The sequence below is a fragment of the Triticum urartu genome, chromosome 7A (genome assembly GCF_056163025.1).
Source record: "Triticum urartu cultivar PI428250 chromosome 7A, HENAU_Tu73, whole genome shotgun sequence".
NCBI classification, from domain to species: domain Eukaryota; kingdom Viridiplantae; phylum Streptophyta; class Magnoliopsida; order Poales; family Poaceae; genus Triticum; species Triticum urartu.
The window spans coordinates 53,201,509-53,223,126 of NC_141879.1; the positions used below are offsets into that span (position 1 = coordinate 53,201,509).

Sequence of the window (21,618 nt, forward strand, 5' to 3'; positions counted from 1 at the left end):
TCATTCCAGCCCTCCGGGATAGGGCCGCCATTTAGCACTGTCAAGACCTCATCCACCACTCTATCCCCCATAATGTGCCAATGCTTTTTATATACTATGGATGGCATCCCATCCGGGCCCGGCGCCTTCAAGTCTCCAATATGATCGAGAGCGGCTTTCACCTCCTCCCGAGTGAACTCTGCATCCAGAACAGCATGCATGGGCGTGGTGATACGTGGCTCAACCTTGTTGATGAGTTCATGCAGTCGGTTTCCTGTACGAGAAGTGAAGAGATCCTGAAAGTAAGAGCAAATATAGTTAGTTAACTCCTCTCCCTCCTTCACCACCGACCCATCCTCCTTCTTCAGCTCCTTCACCCTATTCATCTTCCTTCTAGCCGAGGCAAATGCCATGAAATAACGAGTGTTCCTGTTCCCATCCTTCAGCCATGACACTCGGGAGCGTTGTTTTTCTTTCGTGTTCTTCTTCTCTTCAAGATCGTTTACCACACATCTCAATCTCGCCTCTTCTGCAACTTTCTCCTCCGACACCGGGCACCGCATGCATGTCTCCAAATCCTTACGAGCTTTCTTCAACCTCCCTTTGATTTCCCCCACGACATCTTTCTGCCAAGAGACCATCGAGCCCGCGGCATTTTTCATAGCAGAGCTAACCCCACCTTGACCTGCATACAACCCTGCCTCCCATGCTTCCCGTATTACTTCCGAACAACCTTCCTCCTGCAACCACCACGCTTCGAACCGGAAGGTTCTCCCTTCATTCCGAATCCCAGGTCCAGCACCTGACGTTTGAATGATGATTGGCCGATGATCTGAATGCCTTGGGTATCCGTTAATGACAGAGAAATCAGGGAACACCTCACACCATTGTGCATTCGCTGTAGCTCTATCCAACCTTTCACGAATATAAGTGTTGAGGTCCCTACTATGGTTCTGCCACGTGAACTTATCTCCAAGTAACCAATGTCCGTCAGCTCACATGAGTCAAGGGCCTCCCTAAAATCGTCCATACACCCCTGGGTTCTGTCCACTCCTCCTTCCTTCTCATCACACGTCAGTATCTCGTTGAAATCTCCTACACACAGCCATGGCCTTCCCTGTTGATGTTGTCACCCTCCTCCTTGCCCAAGCCACCACCCCTCTCCCACGGGAGGCTGAAATCAGCATTGTTGAGAACAACACAGTGCAGGCAGGGGGTGTGAGGAGGGCTGATGGGGGACGGGGGGTGCTGCGAAATTTGAGGGGCGAGCAACTGGATAGGAGGAGAAGGTCGCTGAAGAACAATTTGAGGGGGAGTAATTTTATCGCTGGAGGCCTCACCGTGAGGAACCACGGTAAGGGGATTCACAAAGGAGGAGGAAGGAAGCCACGACACGGCAACACAGTTTGGACGCGGCTCGACCGTCGCTTTCAAAAAAATGTAGCGAGGACCCAGTCAAAATTGGCAACCAATCCAAAATCTGACCCCTCAATGGACTCCTAGGGAGCTTAATGATATAGGAGATATATCTTCCTCCTTGCAAGCCATTAGTCTAGCAACCTCTGGGCACAGATTGTATTTATATGTTTGGTTCTCATAAATCTCTACTCCTAATGGATGAGTTAGTAGTCTCCGCCGGTCAATTTTTGTTCCACTAGAGACGGGTTTTTTTTGTCCTCGATCCTACCTCCCGCGTCCCCTCGGTTCCCACCTCGGCCCTGGAACCAGGAAATAAAAATCGGTATGCTCCCATTATGTCCAGTGCTAAACCCTCCGGTTCATCAAAAAAAACTCGCGCCTGAAAATAACCTAGGACGGTTAACCTACGAAGAATTAGCCAGACGTTTCCCGTGCGTTGCGAACGAGCGAGCGAAGCCTTTGCCCTCGAGCGACGCCACACCAGACCCTTCGCCCTCGCAGCCGCCGCCGATCCCCTCCCTCAAACGCCGCCGCCCTTCGCTGCCGCCCCCGCCACCTCCCGTCGCGGGCAGGCGGGAGGAGCCCTGCCCGGCCATGGCGACACCCGCCGGCGGCCTCCTCCTCCCCCTCACCTTCTCTCCCTCTCCCAAGGGAGGGAAGGGAATGGAAGGGATCTGATTGGAGCGGTCGATCTGCGCCCTTGCCGTCTCTTCTTTCCTTCACCGATTCCAGGAGGAGATCGAAGTGGAAGGTAGACGAGCAGGAGCGCCGCGTCCGCGACAGCGATGAGCGACGACCCAGGTAACGCTATCTCCCTGCCGATACCCCAACCCATCTTCTCCCCGTAGCCTGTACTCACGCGCCCCCAGGTTCTCCTCTCCCATGGCAGGGGTCGGCGAGTGGCAACAGATGCGGGACACCAACTGGTGGCGCAACGGACAGCGAGAGGCAGGACACCAACTGGGCGCGCCTCTCGCGGCCGACTTCCACGGCGGCGACATCGTTTACCTTGGCGCCTGATTCTTTCCGACTCAGCGATCCCCGCGGGCACCGATGGACGGCGACGGGCAGCACGTGCGGCCGCGGAGCCGCGCGCTCCTGACCGACGACGAGGATGACGGGGCGTACGCCAGCGACGTGTACAGCGGCAACCTCACCGCCACGGGCGGGTCTCGCGCTGGCCGGATCTTGGTGAGTTCCTTCCTTGTGCGGCTTGGTTTGTTCATGGGTGTGAGATTGAGAGCAATTCTTCTCCCCTTCTTTCTGAATCTGCGGTTTCTAAACGATTGTTTGCGACCAAATGCAGGGGCGGTAGCAGTACTTGGTGCAGCGCCGCCGTGGCGACTACGGCAGCGTCGGGGTCATCGTCGTCCTCATCCGCACAGGGTAGCTGGACTGGGAGGTTTGCTGCTTCCGGTCAGCAGACGATGGCTATGACGCTATGCCCAGCACGAGTGCTAACGCCATCACGGCCGGCACCACTGGTGAGAGCCTCTTTGGGCGCATGTCTCTAACTGCACTTTTGTTATGCAAGAAATTTTAGTCTTGATCCATCACTCGAATTGTTCATCTCTATTTTGTGTGGATAGGTTACAAGAAATTTACCCTACAAAAATGTTGAAATAAATTGGTATGTTGCTAGATAGGCTAACTAGCTAGGAAGCTGCGAGCTAGATAGGTTAACTGAAATTGTTTGACTTTAAAGTGTTACAGATCAGCTGCCATCAGTCAGGTAAATAAGTTGAAAGGAAATCATGCTACTCTGATACCTGGATTCCTCTTTAATTTCGTGGTATGATCTTTTAGTACGTAGCAGACTAAAACCGAGTCTGAAAGTAGTGTCAAATTTGGTGTAGACTCCACGTTCAGCAGTGGCCATGCAAGGTATTTTTTGTTGGGTGTGCCATTGTGTTTTTTGGAGCAATAATCCTACAGCTATTGGGTAAGATTTACAGTCCGTGTAGACGAGCCGTATGTCTTATTGTTAGTATCTCTACTCCTAATGTCTTATTTGGTAGTCTCCGTTCTACGGTTAATTTTCGTCCCACCTCCACTGGTTTATTTTCGTTCTCCATCCCACCTAACACATACACACGTCTGTGCTTGCTTGCTGATGTGTGTGTGTCGATGCGTCCCTCACGTGCTCTCCCGCCAGGCACCAGCAGCCGTTCGGTGTGCTCTCCGGGATGCTGCAGTCGAAGGGTCGAGCAGGAGCTATGGATGCCAGCAAACAAGCCTGTGCAGACGGCAATGCATGTGAGGGCTCGCATCCTCATCCCCATCCCAATCTCTGACTATAATACTATAGATTAGATTATATGACATGCATTAGTTGCTTACCTTTGTAGCTGGCATGCACATACACCATCGTTTTCTGATAATTAACCATATTATTTTGAGTGATCAAGATAAAAATTGTATCATACTAATCTATTATGGTTGTGATTTTGTTATTATCCCGAAACAAAATACTGTACTGTAAATAAATCACAATTAGAGATTCTATTTTTGAGAGGTGCTATATGTTTTCTTTTCACAAACAGTGCTCTCACTGGTTAGTTTTTATGCATTTTCCTTCCAGTCATCGTAATAAATGAACCAGTTTTTCATATCAAATTGTGAGATGAAAATTTTGTTTCTTTGTGACCTATTTTACATCAAACACCGCATGGAGTTTGAAGCCGATTTCAAATAAGTGGTGAATATGTCTTATTCTCATAGATACAATGAACAAGATATTATAGCCATTTGTTTTAGTGGAGAAGACCGTGTTGTACTATTTCCTTACTACTCCCCTTTTTAAATCTTTCCATATTTCCTTCGCAGCATAAGAACGTAATGGTATATTTCTTGCTCTGGAATTCTAACCACACAAATGTTTAGGTGCTTTTATATTCCTTTTACATTTTTTCAAATAGTATCTGAAGTATATGCTAATCTTCCGCAAAACAGTATAGTTCTTTAAAGTAACAATTCATGAAACAAGTTGTCCTGTGGTAGCACACATGCACCTTTTTATGTACTATGCATTTGCCATGTGATTTCTTTTGTGATGCTTATTTGCTCGTTTTTATAGTTTTATTTTATTTACCTTCTCTTACAGCAATCAAATTGGATGGAGAACATCACACAACAGGTAAACATTCTTGTATACTGATATTGAAAAATTACATCTTTGTTTGATTCAGATAGTTTTTAGCAAGAGGATGGATATACTGTGATGTTATTTCTGATTAATAATTTTTTGGCAAAAGTTTATGACAAGCCTTTCTCCAGGACATAAAGAAAATTGTGGCACTTTGGGTTTTCAAGACGCCGCCTCGCGTAGGACTACGGACATGGGATGCTCGGTCGAGTTTTTCTTAACTCGTCAGGATTCTCATGCTGCAAATTTAGTAACGGGGCAAATTTTTGGGTGTCCTGATGTGTTTGCGGATTGATGAAAATTTGGCGAGGGAGATCATAAACCATCGCTAGCTGCAGCACATCAATTGTTGAATTCGTTTGAAGGAGCTGTCAATTGTTGAATTCGCTTGAAGGAGGTGTGTTTGCTCTCTGTTCCCTTGAGTCAATCACCATGATTTTACATCAAGACGATGTTTCTTCTTCAAAAGGGGATGATGAACAACATGGGAACAAGGAGGAACTTTACCCGCCTGTTATAGACTAAGCACTAAAAGCATGCTTGCATTCACTTTAGCTTGTTCATTCTGTTATAGGGCAGTGCTTTCGTTATGCCTATGATGCTTTCAGTTTATTGAAAGATTTGTTCCAAGGATAAATTCTGATCTTTTGAAACTATGTTTTTTTAGTGATAACCTTTATAAGTTGGACTGTTTATGGGCGCTGGAAGTCTTGTAATAACCGTTGTTGTACATACGTTTATCATCATAAGAGAGATAATATATTCTTTTGATCCTCACAAATTTTTGCAGATGGAGCTCGTTTGGCTGAATTTGCTACTGACTTGCCACATTTTGAGGGCCTGCAATTGAAGAATACAACACTTGAGATAACAATTGAAGAATACTAGAGTAATAATAACTACTGCAAGAGTGATGTACTTTCTTTTTGTTGGAGATTTTCTGCATCTTTTATGGACGGTAACATTTGAGATAACAATTTGATGTGCTAACCATCAAGATCAACTTCGACATGTTTGGTCTCTAAAAGTTACTATTGACCATCATTGGTGCATCCTATAAGGTATAGTCAGTACTATGAGTAACTTACCAGACATTGACTGTAGAAGTAGCTATCCAACTCTTGTGAAATCTAACCATGTTATTCATTTACGATACCTATACGTATGTGGTACACAATCTGAAATAGTAGAAGGGGAAAATAAAGCATTAATGTGGAGTATGTTCCAATGGAAATCTTCAGGAACACCTTGAAGGTAAGCATCATATGATCCTTCTCGTCCATTCAATCTATGTATGATAGGTGCAATCGTCTTTTCAAATTCTATGTTACTGAGTTCAGATGTATGCAGGTCTGAGTGCAATTTTTCTTTAGTTCTCTGTGAGCTTAAAAATGCAACTGATGTGGCCCATGCAACTGAAATTAAAAACATGGAGAAGAATCATAAAAGATCTCGCTGAAAATGCCCTCGTTCTGCACTTCGTGTGGACAGGCAGCACCCTTTACCTTCGAAGTCTCGAAAAATGGTCTGGGTGATGCGGGTGCCTCAATGCTTGATGCCATGTTCTGTAAGAGGCCAAGGTACTATATTTTGTCCCTGATGCATAACCTGCATTGATTTTTTGTAAACTGTCCTTTTAGAGGCAATGATGAAAATGATTTTTGTGCATGAAACAACAAACCAGTTCAGTCTTTTTTATGCAGAGATCAAATTGATTTTTGTGCATAAAATTCTTCTTTGTGATACAAGGTCTTCTAATCAGTTTCTGCGCTATGCTTGAGGTACCAGAAAAGCATATGGGCATCAATTCGACAGGGCTTTGCATTATGTTTCATGCATATGTGCGCATAGACTCGATTCTTGTAGGTCCTGAATTACGTGCAACTTTATGTTATGGGTTAGATGAGTCAAGATCGATGATTTGAACTTGTTATCATTCCAAGCAGCTCAGCTCACTGAAATCTGAAATCCAAATATGAGCTCAATGAATATTGATTGCCTCTAAAAGAAATGCTTAGGTTTTGATGTTTTTATTCAGTTTTATTTAGGGTTGAGTAGTTCAAATTTATTTTTTCAGGAATTTTTGTAGGGACCGTGTGTGTGGCACTTAATATTTGTCTTTGTGTCTTGTTTGTGCACTTAATATTGGTCTAATTTTTGTTGCATAGGTTGTATTTGGGTGTCCACGCGCTACAGGGAATTACTGTGCGGAGTAGTAAGAATTGATTTAAACGTAGAGCCTAGACTCGCACTCCATGAGCATCCATGGCCGGCGAGACGGGACCCTCGACCCTCGGCCTCTGTTGAGAAGGATCGTTCCACTGTGTCCGATTTGTAGTACAGAGCAATCTCATTCCTCTGAAGTTCCTATTGGGCAAAATGGGCAAGATGTGTTTGGTCAGTGGTGCTTTGTTTTTTAGGCTATGGCTATGATAACTTGATGACACCCCTTTGTAGTACAGAGCAATCTCATGCATTTGTCCTCCATCTTCAGGAACATTTATTAGTGTACAATGGCCAAGCAATTGTTTAAAAAAATAAGAAACCTGGAATTGAATTGCTAAAACATGGAATTATTCTGCTTATTTGTAGGTTAATGTATGACTATCACGTTCCCCACCAAGTGAAATGTGCTATTTCACCACAAACATTGACGAAGTTAAGTTCAGTGCAGGCAAAATGGATAAGTCTGTAACTGGAACTCTGGATAGTTGATCCTCTGAATGGCGAAAAATTTATCAAAGTTGCTGAGATTCAGGGGTCTGAAATTAAGGTATTGATGCTTTGGGGTTCTTATCTTTTCATTCCCATGTTACAATGCTATGAGTGTAATTTGTTCTTAGTATCTATCATCTTTTCCCAGCTCAAAAAACAATATATTTTTCGCCAGGACAGAGCTCAAAATACAAAGACTGACTTTTCCTTGTCTAAATTTTACTGATATTAGCGTGTGGTATTAGCTCTGATGTGTGTTCTAAAAAAATATGTAATATTTTCATGTTGCAGCCATTTGTGGATAGTTTATCTAAATGCCCAAAACCCACTTAGAGCTCCAGAGAGGTCTTGTTTTCTTGTACTATGGATTTAAGGTGATTCTCAAGAGGAACAAGTCGCCATGGACCGATGAGATCGAGAGACGGCTCCACGGTTGCGTGGAGTGGCGGCTGAGAGGAGAGGCAATAACAACTCGTTGTCCGTGACGGCCCGAGCGTTTGCGAGAGGGGATGGAGCGGGGGTTGCATCGTCATGGCCAGTTGCCAGAGTGGGTGGAGTGGTGGCCGCACGGACGCGCTCCTAGAGGTGCCGGTATGCACCCTGATTTTGAGCCTGGGAGGTTCCTTGCTCTGCCCTATCCTCAAGGGTGTTCATCTACTTTGGTATCGTGCTCTGGAGTCAGGACGATGCACTAATGCAGGTTTGATTCTTTACTTTTTCTTTTGTTTTATTTGTATACATATCCCTGAATTTTGTGAGCCGTGATTTAAATGTTGTCATGTGTGCCATTGTCTCCTATATAATTATTCTATTGAAGCACCGCTGCAACCCAGTTTGTTTATCAAATTGATGCAAGAAACAAACTAATACATAGAGAGTATAAATTTATTGCATTAATCTGTATATCCCTGCACCTACCGATAGGTAGAGATGGATAAATTTTGTAGCTTTTTGATCCCGGTTTTTCCTATTGAAATTATGGATTTGGAAGCTAATCATGGAGTGTTTCGATTGCCTGCTTACGGAATCGCAATAAGCACAAGTCTGCAACCTTGAAGGAAAACCCGTTGCAACTGATGACATAATATTACGTTGCAACAAGAATGTATAGAGCTGCAGAGCTCTGTGGATCCTTCTCTTCACAAAAGGTGAGGTTTAAAGTTCATGTTTGTGCTTACTGAAAAAAAAAAGAGACGAGTTGCTTGATATATTGACAGGTATATAGTGTAACAAAAACACGCTTATAGTTCTAACATGAATTTGATTGACTTGGGAGTTGTGACATGCAAGTATTTTATGGTTGATAATTCTGTACTACTTGTTATATTGTATAAAAATAGTCTCTGGTTTCATCTTCTTTGATGACATATTTTCTATAACAATTGAAATGCATTATGCACCTGTTCTTTTTATTGTGGTTCCATATGTTTTTTCAAATTTATATATTCTCTATGAATAGTAACATAGATGCATGTTCTTAATCTATTTTAGATTTTTGTTCACCCGAAAATGCAGTATAGATCTGCCATTGACATTTTTTTTGAAGCACTGGGTGAACATTTGCCGAGATGCTGATAGGAAAAGCCTTTTTGTTTCCTCATAAAATGTTGCCCATCAGTTATTAAACTTAATGGATGCATGTTGTGGGCTTGATGACCATGTACACCTTTTTTAGTTAGAACTGTGTCTGCTATGGATCTATCTTGCTTAATACTCCCTCCGTCCGGAAATACTTGTCGGAGGAATGAATGTATCTAGATGTATTTTAGTTTTAGATACATCCATTTTTATCTATTTCTCCGACAAGTAATTCTGGACGGAGGGAGTACAAAGAACTCTTCATGCTTAGGAAACAAGAGGTAATGTAAACAATAGATTCTCTTGTGAAATTGCGATTCAGGCGAGAAGCGGAGGCGTGTGCCTAGAGTAGCGGACCATGATGGATTGATGAGCTGATGTCACGTGACGTACTCACGTGGCGGTTGTTTAGGCTCCGGCGGCTGGAGCCATCATCGACCATGATGCCGCGCCAGGAGCACAAGGGCTAAGACGAGGACATGTTGGTGCCGATGAAATAAGGTTTATTGGGTCGTCCTCTTCCAGCAACATATTACACAATCTATTTAAGCCGATTGATTCTCTTTGGTACAAATGTCCCTCATTTAGTTGATGAAACTCTACCTTAATAAAATTAATTGAGTTGGGAACCATAACATATATACATCTATGACTGGTATCTATTTGGCTATATTAAACTGACAATTTATTCTTCTTACCGGAAGGATATGTCGTGAAGATGATTAATTCTACAAACTATACTGCTAATTCATCGGAAATGACTACCAACTTGTTTAATTCCGCATGTGCAGGTGCTGCCGGTTGATGGGGGCCTAACCATGAGTCTAACTGAAAGTGAACGGGAGCGATGTGCAGAAAAAAATCTTAGCATATAGGCTGAATTTGTATAGTACTTCGAATTTATTAGGCAGTACCCCCTCCATTTGTATATCACTTCCGAATACAAGTTCAGGTTATTAGGCAGTACTATTGAATTTAAGGATTGATACTTGAAGATTTTAAAATGTTACTAAATTTTGTACGAAGTCTACTATTATGTATGGGAAGAACATGCGCTAAAATATTGATAATGCAAATGAAAGTGATCGTTTGATTATTAAATCATGCCACTAATAAGATAATTTCTTGTCACTTATTTAGTCACAAATTTCCATTGTTCAGGTTCGGACTTGATTTGTTGAGCTATTTTAATCTATGTATGTGAGAAATGAAATACTTTATGAGTTGTATGTCGAAACTTTGATCAGTTCGTTGTGGAATAATGTCGGTGATTTGAATTCTTAACTAATTTATGATAGGCTTCCCTTTTGGGGGCTCTCATTTGGTTTTATGTGATTTTTTCTTACCAGATAGAAGATACTTAATGTTGGCATCCCAGAGTTTTACTTACTAGATATAAATAGAAACGAGACTTATTTATTGAGAATTTTATCTGTAGTGTGTCAGTGCCCTCATAATTCTCACATGAAACCTTGAAGAAAAGCATAATGAATGATATAAAAATGTTGGTGGCGTGGAAAAAATATAAAGTCGAGGGTACAAAAGTATTAGGATCTCCTTGCCGGCGGATGTAGTGGGTTGCACTGATTGCAGTTACTTCTTTGCCGTTATTTGTTGTTACTGCCATAGTTCATTTTTCGTGCTTATCATACCTCATGAATACACTTGAGTGAAATTGGGGATAGTATATATGCATTCTTCCAGAGTTTCAAGAAGGATAGCAGAGAAATATTTCTTGGGGCTGTGACATAGCTGTGTGGTACTTCTACATCTGCAACATTTATAGTTCATGTACTTACAGCTTAATGCAAGCATTGGGATTAGTTACAGATTTCCTTGGATTTAAATTTCTAAATGTTAACAACAATGACAACTTGTGACATGCCTAAGTTTAATTTCCATTGAGAGAGAGTGGGCGATGGATTATGAGATGGAACGAAATTAAAATCCAACTGATCTGGCCATGGCTGGTTGTCACAGAATCCTTGTGATATGTTCTACTTTGACTTGGAATGTGCGGCTATGATAATGTAAGTGATGAGTTTTTTCCCGAATCTTCTATGGGAGGTCAGTCAGAGGTGAGTTGTAGACCAAGAGTTGGTGGGCAGCAGGGCATGCACGCGCACGAAGAACAAATCTGAACCACGCCCCTGCTTCTATTGGTTTCTACATAGAGCGTCTAGCTTAGAACCTAGACCAGTTGGTCGCTGTCAAGGTCGCCAAGGTGCTCTTACAGCACCGCCGTGGGGATTTCTCGTGATTTTATGTAGGCAAGCCGCAAGCGGTGGTGGTGATTTGCTGGGTGGTCTTGCTGCTTTGGGGAGAGACGATGGTCCTGTTGTGGGGATAGCCAACGGCAATACATTGACTACAGACTCATCGCGGACTCGTAGTGAACCTGGATGCGGTGAGCCTGATTCGTGGATCGATGGCAGGTCTTGACGTTGTTAGAGTTTGGATTGAATGGTTGTGGGGGGTGGTGTGCTTGGTTGGGTTCCCATGGAAGAATGTGGCCTCCCGTGGATCTGGTCGTGGCCATCACAGAGGACATTGTTGCCCTTCCCCGAGGAGCAAGGATAGTGCAGGCGGCAGCAGGGGTTAGGGGTAGATGCGGGGAGGGATGTCGGCGTTTTCTCGAGGTCATCGTGATGAAAGCCTTGATGACCCGTCTTTATCAATGGAGGTGGAAGAGCACGAAGTCGAGATTGGATAGGAGTTTGAGTTCTTGTTGGCCCCGGATGGTTCCCACTTTAGGCTCCGTTCGGTTTGCAGGGAGAGAGAACTAAGGAAAGAAAAACTTTGTAGGGATATGCCTGATGGCTACCAGATTGCCATGGAGTCTAGAAACACGGGAACCAAAAAAAATAGACTGTTCGTGTTGCAGGAAGATACGCCTATGAAGCAGTACATGACCACAATATTTTATGTCTTTCTGAGTGGAGTACAATGCATGCATGAAGTTTTTTATTGAACTGCTCACCGGCTCACCTCGGGCTTTCGTCAAAACATGAGATCTGACTGGATTCTATCTTTCAAGCAAAATTAATACGAGAAGGCCTTGTTTCATTTGAAGTATTCTTCATGCTTCCTGTGAACCGAACACCACCAAGGCAAAATTTCCTATGGACGACAGTTCCTTTAAAAGTCCTACATATTTCCTGTGAACCAAACACACCCTTAGAGATGTATTTTTTCACGTGCCAGGTTGATTCTAAAATGGATAGGGGCTTTTCCGCAGAAGTGCATGCCGAACAAAAAATATGACCTCCCTTTATTAGTAGGATAAATGTCATATTCTTTGTTATTGTTGGTTCGGTGAAATTTCCTAATACTTAATTGCTGCGCTGCTAATTAGAGCACCCAAGATTCACCCAAGATGAGAGGATGATAAATGAAAGATACTGATATAAATTTTGAAGAGCCCGTGGCAACGCACGGGCGTTCTACTAGTTACAAATATAAATGGAAGGTATTTAGGAAAACGATGATCAATTTTTTTTCTTTTTCTGAATTATAGTGGTCAGTGTTTCAACTTGAGTTTATAATAGTCGGGCTTGCCGATTTCGCTTTAAAACGGATGCATGTCCGGTGTGCTTACCATAATCGATGAGGCAATTCAAAACAATAAGGTGTGCATCAAACTCGTTTTCTTGCGATAGCCACGTCGGCATGGTACTGTCCAGGTAAACCGAGAGCGAGAGATATTTGCGGGGTAAATCGAGAGCGAGTCGGCTGCCCAATCACGTCGTGTGCTGTGCGGACAGCTGGAGGCTGGTGGTTGATTCTGCGCGTGCCGGGTGGGCGATTTCATTGGGTGTGGGTGGAACCTTCCTCTGTCTCGTCCTGGCGTTGTGGGCGTCGATTACGGGGCTTGCATACGTGCACGGGGCTGCGGTTCGCTGACCTGTGGTCGTCTCCCTTTTACTGTGTCGAGGTAAAACCGTCCCGCGATAACACCTCCCCCGAGTAAATACGAAGCAAATCTGCTCTACCACGCAACAGAAGCAAACTCGCAGCACCCCTCCTCCTCGTCAGTCACCGCCTGGTCTTCTCGATGGAGGTGGAGGAGTAGGGGATCCCGCCGGATCAGAGGCGTGCGGCACCGTGGTGGGCGTCTCCGGCAGCGACGGCAACCTGCAGCTACGGCGGGTGCGCTCGATTTAGTGCAGCGCCATGGACCGGTCCCTGCAGAAGTGAGAGAAGATGAGGGAGAGAGAGAAGGAAGGAGAGGAGCATCGATGGTGGTTCGAGCGCTGCCGCCTCCATCCTCGCACCATCTTCGTCACACGCAGCCGCCTCCTTCCGCACCCCTCTTCTTCGCGCATGGCAACAGAGGCAAGTCCTGTCAGGTGAGATCACACCGTCCTCCACAACCTTCTCTACAGCCACGCAAAAACAGAGAGGAGTCTGATTCGTGCATGTTATTGTTATTTTGGCTGTCTAAATTGTCCCTTGAACTAATCCAGCAACCTGACATTTCTTGGACACCAAATAATATCATTCTTATGACAGGGAATAATATTATTCAGTTAGCATCTTTTTCGTGGAAGAGGAGTGAGAATTTAAAGGTTAGAAAATTGTAACTGAATGAGTGTTCTCTTTTTTCTGCCTCTGACTTGAACGAATATACTTCTTAATATATCAATGCTCATCATTGCCATGTCTGGCTCTCAGGTGCATGCTACATAGAAGCTTAGATCTGTAATCAAGCTGTGGAAGAGAATACTGTAAGAGATACTTCTATAAGTAGAGGTATGTGCCTGCATTTACACGTTAATTATCCCTTAGTTAGTTCTCTATGGATCGTCTGATTCATGTTGAAATGATTTTCTTTAGTCGGTGTTGTACTATGTTGATGGTATACTGATTTGGCGTAAGAATTACTGACATTGCTTTGTGTGTACAAATCTTACAGGTTTATGATATTAAGAATTAGCAGTGTGTTTTTTGTTTACTGCTGGATTTGCTAACAAACTGTCTCTTATGTTGTTGATTGATATGCAGACTTGTTGTTTTTCATTCAGTTGAAGAGCTCTCCATGCTTAAGATCTTTTCTAGGATAATTGCGTCGTTAAATATGAAGGTATATGATTGGTTTCTCTACTCATGTATCGATAAGCATATTTTTCATCCTCAATATATTGTTGCTTGCCTAACTTCTTCCTACATTTGTGAGGTGGCCGTGGAAGTTCAGTTCTTGTAGGCGGCATAAAACTTGTACTGCCTACAGATGATTTTGCCAGTTTGACGAAAACATATAATAACCAGAGGAACTTTCTCAGTTTTTTTGTTTTTGCACTTCTCGGATTTTAGGCTGGGGGTATTAACATATATGGCACATAGAAAATTTAGATCTGCAAGATTGGATAGGGATAAATCCTTCTGCCATGTTGAAAAATTAGATTTACAAAGAAGAAAAGAAATTATTAAAGAAGAGATATAGTCGATTAGGTTGTTGTGGTGTTTCTTTGATCTTCCCTAGACCTCTCGTTTTCTGATTGGCATGGTGATGATCTGATTCTTATGGTGTTTGTCTAGTTCAGGATTCGCTCATGTGCCAAAGCCAGCTCGGGGAAGCCTTCCTGGACTCCTGGTTGACCACGACAATCACGACACGGTGAGTGGATTTTGAATCTTTCTTGAGCCGTCGGATCGGATTAGATGTGTATATGGTAGTTATGGACTGCTAACTGCTTAATGTTGTGTTTCCTCTGTGTACTATGGTGTGAGCTTAAGCGAGCGGAACGCCGAAGGAGGATCTTGGGGATGACGGAGGCATCGACGACAACCTCAAAGGCGAGAGGTACTGAGACTGCAAATTGCTTTCATGTCTCTGCGTTTCTTTCTTTATGCAACTCCGTCGGTATTAAGGCCGTATAGTCGGTGGGGAGCAACAAAAAACTGAATTTGTTGATGTTTACAATTTGGACGATCTGTTTGATACATCTGCATTGGTGATGGGGAACATTGTTCAAGACAGTGTGGGTTCAGAAGTGAGGAAAACAATTTGGCTTGCAGGGTTCAGGATACTCTCTTGTGACGTTGGCTTAGGAAAAGTTATTCGGCTCCATTTACGATTGGTTCATTTCACCGTGCTCTAACCCCGCATAGTCCCCTCCTCCTTGGTTGCCGCTCTCGTCCTCTGACGAAGGACCATGGGGCTTGCAGCTGTGCCTGAGCCCCCACAAGGACGTTGGGTGGAGGATATCCGGTGCCAACGGGCCGCTCATGTCGGTGTCCGAGATATCGGAGCTGTCGGAGTCAACGGTCATCGTCCGGAGACGGGTCGATGGGGGATGCTATGATGAATTGGGTACATCCAAACTTCTCCTGTGATATCTTTATTTTCTTTTTCGGTTTAAGGTAGTGAAGCCTCAGTTAATTTGCAAGTGTGCTATGTTCTTGTTTGTTGCTGGCCTCTACCTGTTTGTTGGTATGCGTTTGCAAACTGAAAATATTTGTATTTTTCAGGTCTCTGTTAGAGGAATGTATTTTCTTGCAAACTAAATTTGTTTTCTGGAACATGTCTTCATATTTTAGATTTTAGTATATGGCTTCAGAACTATTCATTGGATATACTTTGTTGATTCCAGCCCGTGGATAAGAATATTTTAGTCACTGGAGAGATTGTTGAACATGTGACATTGATGCAAATCTCTGGCCACCTACGGGGGAAACTGCTTGAAAACCAAGTTTGAATATGTACGAGGGCAGTGAATTTCGGCATGCGAGTTTACTTGCAGTCTCTGACCCTAATGTAATCAGTCCCAGTAGTGAGGGAAAGGCACTGCCAACGAGGATGTGGAGGAGAACAAGGTCAAGCCGGATTGGTGAAGGGTGTTGAGGCTGGCTCTCTCTCCTCCTCGTCTTCGACAGTGTGAAGAAGATCGATGTTGAAATGGATGCATGCTGCAAGAGAAGTAGAGGCGTCTTCTGAGCCTTGGGTTCTTCATCGATCTGTTTGTGCGTGCTCTTGGTCGCATGCACGCCTAAGGTACAACTTGTCTCTCAATCTCTCCTCCCTGTTATGGATCCAACATGAGGAAAAACCACTCTTTTTTTATTGTTGTTGCTTCTATTTACCTTCCAGTTCATGGTTGTTAGTGTATGGATGCCAGACCAAATAAAAAGAGATCTCAACTCAGTTTCTTTAGATGAAGGTTCATCTCGTGTATCATGAAGAAACATCAACACTAAAGAGAGCACAACTATTATCTCGATAATAGAAGCTAGAGAAATTAATCGATGAGCATTTTCATGCATATTATTTAATCTAATTTTTAGTTATGCTAATTTAGTAACAGTACTATTTATATTACTGATTTGGAGATATATGCAATACATCTTTCAGCAATCAACTGTTCACCGACATAACGTGAACACTAAAGAGAGCAGAGCTATTATCTCAACAATTGAGCTAGAGAAATTAATCTATGAGCATTTTCATGCATATGATTTAATCTAATTTTTAGTTGTGCTAATTTAATTGATTTGGAGATATATGCAATATACATCTTTCAGCAATCAACTGTTCACCGACCTGTCTATTGTATGCATTAATTGGATTAATTAACGACAAATGCATGATTTATTGAAGTCAAGTTACTAAATATTCATGATGGTATCTTTTTCCCTGAACTTCTTATCCATGATCAACTGAGAGTCGAATACTTAAGTGGTTGAGGAAAGCTTCAAATACAACAGTGGCAAACATCTCCATTGATGCTACAAAGCATCTCGATGATTTTGAAGTGAGTCTGCATGTTAATTAACATTACTTCTTGCATCACACCCTATTGATCTAAAAGTTACTTAGTTTTCTAAATTTCATAGGATGCTTATGATATAAAAAAACTATGCCCTTACCTTTATAGACTGCTATAAATTTGATTCTGCAGTTTTTGCTTGCATCATGTTTTTGTGCTTTATTAGGCACTTTATGTTGCACTGTTCTATATTAGACAGATCAGGTTATTTTTTCAGTGATCAGGTTACTTACTGCTTATCATCGTCTATATGACCATAACCTAGTTTTGTGCAGGATCGATGGATGGGAGGTGGGACACGATTTTGTAAGTACAGACAAAAAATGCAGTATGCTTGATTTTCTTATTATTGTACCTTTTCTTTTTCTGTTCAGGTGGATCCTGAATATATTCCACTTTTTCTGCTATCTTCTGCGATATATTTTGTTGCGAAGGTTGAAAACATAATATTGATAGAAATAATTTCCATTTGTTTGCCATGAACCTTCTGCACTAGAGGAATGCTTGAATTAGATCATCAAAGTTAATTGCTATTTTATCAGTATCTGCATGTTAAATGTGTCTATAGTGATTGAACAACTCTCATTAATAGATGAAGCCGTCGAGCAGAAGGCATTTTTTTACTTAGTTATAATTATGGATTATGTAATGGCTGCGCTCGACGAGATCCTCCCCAACCTGACCCCTCCTTCTTCCTTTTCTATATGATGCAGGTGTGGACACCTCTGTATGCTCCAAGACTTAACTCTGTTGATTTATGGCATGGTGATTGGTGATTGATTTTGATTGCATGGGAATTCTGGGGAGAGCAGTGGAAAAGCTATGGGGAACTTGTGTGTTAATGACGCTAGCAGTGAGGGTTTCTTTTGAGCTTCTCTTCGCTTCTCCTTAATAATCGGACCTTCCTGCTATGCTTAGTGAATTTCGATATTTTGATGATGCAAGCATTGTTGTTTCTAGTGGCTGCAAGGATTTCCTTTGGGTACATTTTCTTCTAGCTTAATTAGTCAGGATCGTTGATTTTATAAACAATATTCAGACTGTTCCTTGTATTAGCAAAAATCAGATAAGAATTGAATTATTGTACTTAAAGACAACCTGAATGTCTTGTGCCATGCAAAAGAGATGCTCTGCATTTCCTTTCACCTCCTGTTTGGCCAAAGCAACTACCTATTGTGGCCTTTTGATGCTGTACTGGTTGTGCAAAGAGTTGTTGTCACAGGCTGATCAAAGTGGGAACAGAGCAAGAAAGCAGTTGAGGTGGAGTCGCCGCAGACAAGTGTACACTAGTGCAGAACCGGGCAATAGCACCGGTTCGTAAGGCCCTTTAGTGTCAGTTCGGTAACCGGCACAAAATTGTAGGCACTAAAGCCCCCCCTTTAGTACCGGTTCAACACGAACCGGTGCTGAAGGGAAACCACGTGGCACGAGCCAGCTCCGTGGGTGCGTAGGACATTAGTACCGGTTGGTAACACCAACCGGTACTAAATGTTTGGGTGTGTTTTGGTTTTATTTACCAACCGGTACTAAATGTTTGGGTGTGTTTTGGTTTTATTTTTTATTTTTACTTTAATTTTGTGTTTTCAATTTAATTTAGTGATTGTTTTACATTATAATGAGTTGTTAAATCATTAGGTGATTAGTTTGACTGGATGCGTGGATCCTAGCTAAGTCATCAAGTATATGTCATATCAATATTATATATACTTGATCACCTACTTAAGTGATCAAGGTAACATGGATATGGCATATACTTGATCACTTAGCTAGAATCCATCCAGTTGAAACTAATATGCAATTTCTTTCAAAAATGATATAATAAGTCATCATCATCATCATCATATTAATTAATATAAAAACTCTTGCATCATATATATCATCACCAACGGTTTTCATAGCAAAGATATCATCAAGTTCAACATGGTAATGATATTATACGCGTTCATAACACCACAAAAGCAAATCACTCTTTGAGATTAAGTTCAGGACGAAGAACACGGACATGAGAGGACAAGTACTAAGGGCATGAACTAGCTAATTAATCACTCCTGCTGCTCTCTCTCAGGTAAAATAGCATAGAACATGTATAGCTTTGCTGATTCATCATATTGGAGCATGCAGATGAACCTGTCTCCTAATCGTGGGTTGCGCTTCTGATTGCTGCCCCCTAGTACTTCTCTGTGATCGTTCACAATTTTGCTCCAGTCTTTTACTATTAAGCATTCCTCGTTATTAGAAATCCTGAATGCACTAAAGTGCATTGTAGGATATCTTGGCCGTAAGCTAACAATATTCATGGTACCTTTAGTCTCGATCCAATCAGGCACAACATTCATCGGGAGTCTCTGTTGAAGAACATCGTATAGTAACATACTTAGCAATGAAGTTTAGCTTAAAAAAATAATGTATGCAAAAGATGCACTAAGGAGAAATAGTAGAAATCTTACCATCTTTCCTAAATATATGTGACCGTAGTTCAGTACGAATACTATTGGTCGCACGTTTTGAGTACTAACATTTCTAAGTGCAGGAAAGAAATTTGTCTTGACAGCATCAAGATCCTCAAGCCATGAAACACAATGACTTGTCTCCTCGCAGTTTAGTTCCGCCCCGGGACAGTGGACGGTCCTGTCTACCAAGCGCCGGACATGTTTGCTTGATTGGAAGTAAGCTGTCAATATAAATTGAGATCTATTAATTATTCAACTGATTCAAATAATCTCATATCGAAGACATAAATATGGTTGAGAAACTCACATAATGGTAGAATTGGAGGCGTCTGCACATCGACCCAGATGTCTCTATTACCTTCAATATCATCTTCCGGACGAATATCAAAGGTGATAACCATATCAGGCTCAAATGCATAAGCCTTGCATAGTGTTTGCCAAGTTTTGCATTCAAAATAGGTGTATGTGTCTGCATTGTATAATTTGACGTTGAAGGTATAACCACGCTTGGTCTTCAAGTAAACTCTTTTTACCTCCATAGTTTTGTTAGGACTGAAACCTATCTTATCCAAGACAAAAATTCTTGCATGGCAGGGGATACGCTAGTAGAATAGTAAAAAATTAAAATTAAAAGTTGAAGCAAATGAAGCATAAGTCATGCTTAATTACGAAAAAAGACTTCTCGTTGTGACTTACTGTATCCACTTCGAAGTTCTCATCCAGCTTGATGCCGAAGCGTCTATCATCAACTAGAAAATTTCTGCCGCACAGGCCGCGCTGGTCTTCGCAGTATTCGCACATAATGAAATCGTGTTCGTCGTCAGACGACATTCCTATGTTCATAGGTGAAACGTTAAACACTTATTAGTTCTATTAATTCAACTAGTTCAACTAATTAATTGAACTAATTCAACTAAGCACTTACAAAAAATATACCTAATTAATTGAACTAATTCAACTAACTAGTTCAACTAATTAATTCAACTAAACTAGTTCTATTAATTTTCTTACTAAAAATAAGGTAGCTAGTTCTATATAATAAAATGTTAATTAGATAATGAAATCTCATATAACTAAATTAACTATATATCTAACATATAATTTATATCTAATTCATCTAACATTTGACATTAATATCTAACATATGTTCATATATAGGTGAAACATTAAATACTTACTAGTTCTATTAATTCAACTAAATAAACTAGTTCTATTAATTTCTTACTAATAAAGTAGGTAGTTCTATATAGTAATATTTTGAATAGATCATCAAATCTCATATACCTAAATTTTCTTACTAAAAATAAACTTGTTCTATTAATTTTCATACTAAAAATAAAGTAGTTATATTAATTCAACTAGCTCAAATCTCATATATATATATACCTAATTAATATCTAGCTATACTAATTCAACTAGTTCAACTTGTTCTAATTCATGTAAAATATATTTGACATTAATATTTAACATCTTTTCCATATAATTCATCTAACATTAACATTCTAACATTATTATCTACGTAATTTATCTAACATTAATCTAAACAATAGAAAATAGAAAATAAGTAAAAACAATGTGTGTGTGTGTGTGGGGTGTGTGTGTGTGTGTGTGTGTGTGGTGTGTGTGTGTGTGGTGTGTGTGTGTGTGTGTGTACGAGCGGGGGGCGGCGGCGTACGGGCGGCGGCGGACGACGATGGGGACGGGCGCGGCGGGCGAGAGGCGGCGGCGACGGGCGCGGTGGGGGTGACGACGGCGGTGACGGTGACGACGAGTGGCGGGGGCGACGGCGGTGACGGCGACGACGGGTGGCGTGGGCGACGGCGACGACAGGCGGCGGGGGCGCGCGAGATGGGCGATGGGCGCGGCGAAGAAGTTGGATTGAGAAGAAGTACTAGTGGTCGATGAAACTAAATTTTTCGTAAGTGCCATACATATAGGAGGGGCCTTTAGTACCGGTTGGAGCCACCAACCGATACTAATTAAAGGCCAATTTTCGCCAGGCCAAGGGGCGGGAAACGGCCCCTTTAGTGCCGGTTCGTGCCACGAACCGGTACTAAAGACCCCCCTTTAGTACCGGTTGGAGCCACCAACCGGTACTAATGGTTGTGCGCTGCCACCGGCGGTGCACAATGTTTAGTCCCACCTCGCCGAGCGAAGGGCAGCCGCACTGGTTTATAAACCCAGCCGCGGCTACTCCTTCGAGCTTCTCTATATAGCAGGCTTCTAGGCCTAACTAGGGCGCGCTGCCCTGTGAGTTTGCTGGCCCTTCTGGGTCTACATTTACACACTCTAGGTCTGGCAGGCCCACTGGGCAGCGCGCCAACAAATTTTTTATATAGTTTTTTTCTTTTCTGCATTATTTCTTTTCTTCTATTTATTTTTGAGTAATTTTTTATATAGTTTTTTTCTCTTCTGCATTATTTCTTTTCTTCTATTTATTTTTGAGTAATTTTTTATATAGTTTTTTTCTTTTCTGTATTATTTTTTCTTCTATTTATTTTTGAGTAATTTTTTATATAGTTTTTTCTTTTCTGCATTATTTATTTTCTTCTATTTATTTTTGAGT

At 42.0% G+C, this 21,618-nt stretch overlaps 1 protein-coding gene and 1 long non-coding RNA gene across 7 annotated transcripts; both read left to right on the top strand.

Annotated features, from left to right (window-relative positions):
• The first annotated feature begins 2,512 nt into the window (after positions 1-2,512).
• On the top strand, positions 2,513-9,850 carry LOC125525323 (uncharacterized). Its single transcript, XM_087535590.1, has 12 exons — positions 2,513-2,589; positions 2,705-2,882; positions 3,554-3,654; positions 4,502-4,534; positions 4,664-4,940; positions 5,334-5,604; positions 5,734-5,797; positions 5,894-6,123; positions 7,136-7,316; positions 7,550-8,406; positions 9,159-9,337; positions 9,628-9,850. The coding sequence occupies exons 1-5, from the start codon at positions 2,513-2,515 to the stop codon at positions 4,836-4,838; spliced, it is 564 nt and encodes a 187-aa protein (XP_087391716.1). The 3' UTR covers positions 4,839-4,940; positions 5,334-5,604; positions 5,734-5,797; positions 5,894-6,123; positions 7,136-7,316; positions 7,550-8,406; positions 9,159-9,337; positions 9,628-9,850.
• Positions 9,851-12,818: 2,968 nt separating this feature from the next.
• LOC125527729 (uncharacterized) lies at positions 12,819-17,747 on the top strand. Of its 6 annotated transcripts, none has more exons than XR_007292246.2 (10): positions 12,819-13,185; positions 13,349-13,404; positions 13,511-13,588; positions 13,841-13,919; positions 14,375-14,639; positions 14,948-15,149; positions 15,430-15,830; positions 16,498-16,587; positions 16,878-16,908; positions 17,316-17,747. It is a non-coding gene; the product is annotated as an uncharacterized LOC125527729 (long non-coding RNA). The 6 variants fall into 6 exon arrangements; XR_015611813.1 differs by having other exon boundaries at positions 14,380-14,639; positions 14,855-15,149; XR_007292243.2 differs by having other exon boundaries at positions 14,380-14,639.
• The last annotated feature ends 3,871 nt before the right edge of the window (positions 17,748-21,618 follow it).